At 30.8% G+C, this 7,668-nt stretch overlaps 1 protein-coding gene across 1 annotated transcript; it reads left to right on the top strand.

Annotated features, from left to right (window-relative positions):
- Positions 1-1,997: 1,997 nt before the first annotated feature.
- On the top strand, positions 1,998-5,390 carry LOC107476895 (nudix hydrolase 9). The gene is made up of 9 exons (XM_016096831.3): positions 1,998-2,214; positions 2,301-2,375; positions 2,446-2,502; positions 2,816-2,898; positions 3,305-3,363; positions 3,696-3,844; positions 4,121-4,249; positions 4,383-4,541; positions 4,913-5,390. Exons 1-9 carry the CDS (start codon positions 2,104-2,106, stop codon positions 5,006-5,008), a joined length of 918 nt encoding a protein of 305 aa, XP_015952317.1. The 5' UTR covers positions 1,998-2,103; the 3' UTR covers positions 5,009-5,390.
- Positions 5,391-7,668: the final 2,278 nt, after the last annotated feature.

Raw genomic sequence — 7,668 nt, 5'->3', positions numbered from 1 at the left:
GTTAGATAATCAATTAGAATACCAATTAACTCCTTGAAAAAATATATCCCAAATTTAATAAAAAAAATCCAAACTCATCAAAGTTGTTAAAAATAATATCCAAAATCAAACCCAAAAAAAATCTAAAATTATTGTACAAAAACTTCTAAAAGTAATCCAAAAAAAAGAGAGATAAAGGAAGTGAGAAGACGCGTGTTTTTTCAACGTAAAACTAATTTTTTAAATTTAAAAATCAAGATTTTTTTTTAAAAGTTGGCTGCTTAACTATATATATATAATTAGTTCCTTAAACTTTCTAGCGAGCTATTATTATTATTATTATTAGATAATAAACTAAGGTACCAGCTAACTTGTTGAACAAATATATCCGAAATCTAATAAAAAAAATCCAAACTCATCGGACTCGTTAAAAAAATTCCAAAATTTAACTCCAAAAAAAAAATCTAAAATTATCTGTTTAACTATATATAAAATTGGTTGCTATTATTATTAGCATATTGTTAGGCATGCACTTAATCCAGTTTTGTTTGCTTTGGTATATATGAATCAATAATGAATAATGTGGGTAGACTTCAAAATGCACCTATCCAAGATAATCACGGAAAAACCCATGCTACTTTGTGGGCGAATTAAGGATTAAGGATATGCTACAATAATATCAACAGTTATGTTAACATCAATACACATCTTCACAACTCAAGAAAATGAAAGGCTGTTCCCAAAGAAATTAAAGTCAATGATATTAAAACAATGAAAGGACGACAATGACAATCAAAATGTATCAGACAAACTTGCATTATTGTTTAATTAAGCGCCTCTTGTTGCCAGAATAAAGGTCAATCGATTTAATGCATGCATTTTTGTTAAGTAAAAAGATTGCGTAATCACCATTTATACTCGCTCATGCATTATCACTCCAATAAATAGTTATTCTATACCTAACCAAAGCTTAATTACACTCTATTCATGATTATGAGTATACATATTGTATAATAGAATCTAATTTTCAAACTCGTATATCACTTTCATGGTGATCTATTTGCATGTGGCATTAAAAAACATGTTCTTCTTCATCGATAGTATCATTTAAGTGGGTGATGTTTTCATTTATCTAAAAAGTGCAGCATATGTTAATGTATGAGGCCAGGGTTTCTATTATAGATGTGTAAACTGTAAAGACTAAAGAGCATAAGAAGATTCCAAACTCATTTTGACGTGAACCGTATATAATACTTCCACCATTTAATTACTTAATTATCAAATTAAAATAGTTCCATTTATATGGTATTTAATTATATTTTAAACTAAAAATAAGAAAGGAAAATATATTTTGTTTGAATAATATTAGTTAAAAAAATGCTTTTCGTATGATTAAATTACTAAAAGAAAGTGCAAAATAATTCTTTATATTCTTAAGTATATTTTTTGTTGTTGTCCATATTCTTAAAACATTTATTTTTAAAAAAAATATTATTCGTACACTAAAATCAGCTATCAATGTATTTAAATATAAATACATGTATGATTTAATTTATTTTTAATATTTATTTGTATTATAACATATATTTTATACTAGTGGCTGATTTTGGTAACTAATTTTAATGTACACGTAATATAATTTTTTTTTCTTTTCATAATATCCTTTCATCCACAGGATAAAGACTAATTCATCCAAAAAATCAAAACATATATCAAATAATAACATATTACACTCTAATCATATGTATTTAAAAAAAAAACATTGGACAAACTTATTTTCATGGCCTTTCCATCTAACATATATAGATGCTCCTTCATTAAGCCCAATTAGCAAATAGGAAGCCCAGTAATAGAGGCCCAATAAGAAGCCCATTGTATACATGAGGCGCAAGCGCAAAAGCCCAATCAACGTCAGTCGAATTCTGAATGTGCCAACCACATGTCCAAAAAAAAAACGTGAAAGCCAATATCTTTCAAGTTTCAACGAAGAGCACGACACACACACAGTAACACAGAAACGGAAAATGAAAAATAAATCAGAAAACGATACCAACAGAAACTCTAACTTGAACTCTGTGACTCACTGAGTTCGTTCGTTCGGAATCGTTAACCGTTGTACCTGCCATGGAGAATGAGAACAGCAACGAAACAACGAGTAGCAGCAGCAGCAGCATCGTGGATCCTCTTTCCTTCAAGCTTCTAGTTTCGTGTCCCTCTCCTCTCTCACCATCACAGGTTCTCTCTCTCTCTCTCTCTCTCTCTGAAACAAACCATCGAAACTCTAAAGCAATGTGCCTCACTTGGATCCTTTTCTCATTAAGGTCTCTGCTTCATTCAGCGCCGATTACGACCGGGTCCCTCACCCTGACACCATCTTGGAGAACACCATCTCTCAGGTCCATCACACACTCTTCTTTATTTTGATTTGATTCCTTGTATAATTGTTATCGCTTTTCGGTTGTGTAGATATGGGAGCAGAGAGCTCAGAATAACAAGTCACTCTTCAATGGAAACAAGTTCAGGGTATGTTTTAGGGTATAGACTATAGATCAGGTCACACATCGAATGGATGCTATGCTAATTGTTAAGTGTAGTAATTTTGGGCATGTAGTTACATGAATTCGCCAATTAGCTGACATATTGCATACTAATTCATAATTTATATGTGTACTAGAACGCCATAACTATACTTTTCATATAAATTATTTTGCATTTTGGCTTGCTGCGTATCGGTATTGGAACGTATTGTGTTTCATGTAACTATGATTTTGAGGACTTATCTATGTGGTTTGTGGTTTTATTTCCTGGACTGTTCCTAACAGAGTGTGAATTGCAGTATGGAGGGTATGAATTGAAAGATGGAGGTGGATCCAATCATGAACCTCATTTGTGCCTCCATCTAGGTTTGACAGATTATAGGTCTCTTCTCAATGCCCCCTCTTTTGTATGTTACATTCTTAATTAGCATGGTTAGTGATTAATAAACTAAATAGTTCTGTAATAAACTTTCTTGATGTTGATCTGCATTTGCTTCAGTGACATATTAACATTACCTTTTTAACTAGCCTGATTCAATCTTCATAGATTGTTAGCGAAGAGTAAACAAATGATGTGTGAATGTGGTGAATTAGTTATGCAAGGGCATAAAAGCGGTATTGAACTGAAAAAGCATGTGAATGATGTATTTGCAGCAAATACAATGCATTCTGTGTTTGTTTGACACCACTTCAAGCGGAGTTTAATCTTAATGCTATTGTTTCTTTGTATTTCTATTTCAACTCTACTTCCCCCCCTTTCTTGTAACTATTGGCTAAACTGCTTTCAGGACTTTTGTGGGAACAAACTTAAGTCCTCTGTGGGAAAGGTTTCTGGTTCCATCAGAAGGTAATCATTACAGTTAGTACTAGTTTATCATGGAGACGCTGCTATATCTAACTTCCGAGCTGAAGATGCATCATGTTAATGTCCAGTAATCTATAGGGAAGGAAGCAAGTAGATGAAGGTTGAGTTAGTGTTTTAAAATATGATCTCTCCCTAGTTAGCCAGAATTCCTTACAATTAGTGTTCAAACATGTTGTCTCTGCCTAAGGATTAGATTAGATGTAATCAAAGGCTTTATTTTCCTCTGTGCCTCTTCCTTCTTCACTTCTTATCTTTCAAATCAAAATTAATCAATTTGTCTTAACCTAAGTTGTCACATCTTTCTTTTCCATCAGATGATCCTATTCTTTGTCAGCATACCTCCAGTCCGCTAGGAAATGGTGCAGTGGTAGAGACAATAGACAAGAAGATAATTGTTTTACAACGGAGTAACAATGTTGGTGAATTTCCTGGTCATTTTGTATTTCCCGGAGGCCATCCTGAGGTATATAGTAGTGAAATGGAAATCTTTAGTTTTCTGTACTAGTAGAGCAGTGGTAAATTTCTTCTCAGCGCGATAATTATGAAACCAGAAGTTAGTTCTGAAACTAGTTTTTGATTTGTTTCTCATATTATTTCCTTTTGTTCATGTAATCATTTTATTCGTATGTAATCATTATTGATTAGGAGCCAATAACTCATCCTAAATTATGAAAAATTCAGACACATCAGTCCTTGATGCACATGGCTTTACATGGTTCTCTTTCTTAATGATTCACAGCCTCAAGAAATTGGTATAACTTCCCATCAACATGGCAAGGAATCAGTCAACAATGAAGTTTCACGGGAGATGTTTGACAGCATAGTTCGGGAAGTTGTTGAAGAAATTGGAGTGCCAGCCTCATCCCTTGTAAGTTTCATATGTACTTCGATATAATTATGAACACAAATATATAGCTTTTTTCTTTTGAGTGAGTGAACTTTAGGGATTGAATAGCTTGAAAGACTAAGTATCCAATTTATATCTTTCGACCGCCATGTAGAGCATTCCAGCTTTTATTGGCATATCTCGCAGGGACTTGAATGTGAGACCGGCTGCATTTTTCTTTATCAGATGCAATTTTGATTCGGAGGAAGTTCAGAAGCTTTATTCTAATGCACAAGATGGCTATGAATCAACTCAGCTTTATGCTGTCTCAGTGGTAAATCTAAAGCTTGTTTTAAGCTGTGTTGCCATGAATTCCACTCATGATAATTATGTGACTTCTCTTTTTCACAATTTCGGTGTTGCCATTTAACTTTAAGAGCATTTAGTCTAATGCATTGAAAACTATGACACAGCTACTTGATTGGTGTTGAATTGAATACTCAAATGATATTTCAAAGCTTATCATTTAAATTATTGTTGCCAAATTTTTAACATTTGAAAACTTCGACACTTTACAACCAACCTTGAAGCCAAATTCATTACTCTTGGCTTGTTTTGATGGATAGTTAATTAATTCTAGACTTCTAGTTTCTTGCTTAACCTTGAAGCTAGCATTCATTCACTGATTATTATTGTATTTGTTAGGTTGAGTTAGAAAGCATGACTTCTAGGATGCCTGGCTGTCATCGCGGCGGATTTGCTCTCTACAAATTGATGGTTGAAGCTGCCAACACTACTTGATCAAAGTTTTTGAGCACTTACAGTTTATAAAGCATGTGGTTGAATCAAGATGGCTTCTCAAGTGTATTTCTTGAGTAAGTTGAAGTTGGTATTGCTGAGTTAAAGCTACCTTAGTGCAGTAGTGCACCCCAAAAAGAAAAACTGCATAATTTAACCAAGCTCAATTCGTTCAGCATAATTTTATACAGATTTTGTATTCTTGCCGAAATAATAAAAGCCAATCGAATTTTGTATCTATGTACACCGAATACAAAAATGCTGTGTTCATATCCCAGTGTATATACCTAAAATTTTGATTGAGAATACTGTAATAATCCTTGCCTTCATAACCACTGAGTGACATCAATATATTTGAAAATAATATTTAATACATGACTTCTCATATCTCAATTTGGAGCATATTTAATATGCATTTTGAAAAAATGTATAATTTATAATGCTTAAAAGTTATATAAAAAAAAAACAAACAAAATAGTTGCATAAGTTTATAGAATACAAATAAAATGTTCTTTAAAAACATACACAAGTATTTTATGGATTTTCACTTGGTGTAAGGAAGAACCTACATATGGAACTAGGCTAGGGTGGATGTGGCTTCTCAAATCCAACAAAGTTCACTTTTCAGTATAAGAGTTCAAATGTCTCTGTTAAATTTATTATGTATCTCACCTAATAATTTTGTAATTATGCCTCGGATAAATTCAAATTCTCCCCGTGATATGATCATTGATTCTTATGAATAGGTATGCTAAATATTGTAAGATTCTCAGCATTATTTCCACCGCATGCAAAATCAGTGTTTCTTTCACGTGGGTGGCTGGATGCTGTATATACCACTTCACCTATGAAGTAAACATAATTTGAAATAGCATTCTTCTAGCACCGTATTAACGGTAATATTAGAGAAACAAAAAATAATATATCTAAACAATCTAAATTTATTTTATTTAATATTTATTTATTATATAACGTATTAAATAATGCAAAAAATAATAAATTTAGGTTTTTTTTGTTAATATTTTTTTGTTATCAAATATTTTTGTTAACTTAAACCATATATTATTATTAATTCATATTCAGTACCTGCTCAATAATTGTTGGAGTCAATGGTCAACAACCGGAAACATAAATAAAGTATTATCTCATAGTAATTAGGGTTTAATTAGTATGTACTTTACACATGTTAAATCATTAGTTATAAAAGTTTCTATAAGAAAGGACATAAACTTTAAATTTTTAGCCTTTTTGTTATATATTTATTAAAATAAAAATTAATTTTTTTACTAATAATAATAATAATAATCTTAATAAGATATATTAGCTAACTAATTAATGCACCGTGCTTAGTATTCTATAATATGAAGATGCAGATTGCAGAAATCAGAATGCTATTTTCTGAAATGTGAAATGGGAGTGAGTGAGTGAGTGACAGCATTCTCTAAACTTTATTCAGGCCCCAACGACCAATGGATGAGCATATAAATTGGAAATTAGTTGAATCATAACGCGCAATCCATGTTGCACGTGCACTGATTATATTGTATTATTGACTACACTTGTTTTTACATTTACAGGCTTTTAATTATTTGATGAGCATATCTGTAATAAACTTTTTATATTTTTATAAATTTAATTTGATGGTTTGAGAGTGTAAAAATATTTTATAGAATTGTTTAAGAATAAATTATCATTTGTATCTATAAAAGATAAAGACGCTGATAAATGTATCCATATAAGAATAAAACGACAGAAGATGACTTATGTGTGTCAAAAAATATTCTAACAGACCAATTGCATAACCAACGTCTAGATACTTTTGGCACACGAAGGTCATCTTTCGTGATTACAATTGTCGTTTTATTCTTATATGGATACATTTGTTATATGTACAAATGGTAATTTATTCATTGTTTAATACCATCTGTATTTTTTTATGACTATTAACGCGACCAATAAAAAATTATTTTTATTAATATAAATATTTGTAATTAAATGCGCGTGTAGAATTTTTTTACACCGATAATGACCAAAATTAAAATTATATTTTTATTTAGTCATATATGGCCACACATTTCAATTAAATTTTTCATCCATGATTTAAACAATAGTGATAATTAAGGATAAAAACAAACAAAATCTGTAACAAGAATTTTTCTCTTACCCACCAGTTGTTTGTCTTGCATATAGTTGCTTGTTTTAGTGTTTTATGCATTATTCATTATTTTTTAACTAAGTTTTCCAATTTCCACAGAATAATAATAATAATAAAAGTGTTTATTCGGCGGTTTCGTTTGGATGTTTCTTGCGCAGCATGTCATGTCCATGTGGGCTTACTTAGCTCTTTTTTGTTCTTTTGGCTAAATAATTTTATAGCAATTATTTACTATTAAGTAACCAATAATATACATAGTTGTCTTCGCCGCCCAAAGCAAAATATACAACTTGGTCATCTTTAATTTCTTTCCCTTTTTGTCCATTGCATGCTCCTAAAATGTCGTTTATATTGAACCTCGTTGGTTGCGAATGGACTAAAACGACCTCAATAATTTTTTGCGTATTAGATATATTATTTTTTATAAATTATTTAATTTTATTAAATAAAAATTAAATAATATTATAAAAAAGAATATTAATAAATTTTATAAATATATAATATATTT

This window comes from Arachis duranensis, chromosome 3 (genome assembly GCF_000817695.3).
Source record: "Arachis duranensis cultivar V14167 chromosome 3, aradu.V14167.gnm2.J7QH, whole genome shotgun sequence".
NCBI lineage: Eukaryota > Viridiplantae > Streptophyta > Magnoliopsida > Fabales > Fabaceae > Arachis > Arachis duranensis.
The sequence above is the reverse complement of the archived record's forward strand: the minus strand, read 5'-3'. Positions and strand labels throughout refer to the sequence as shown.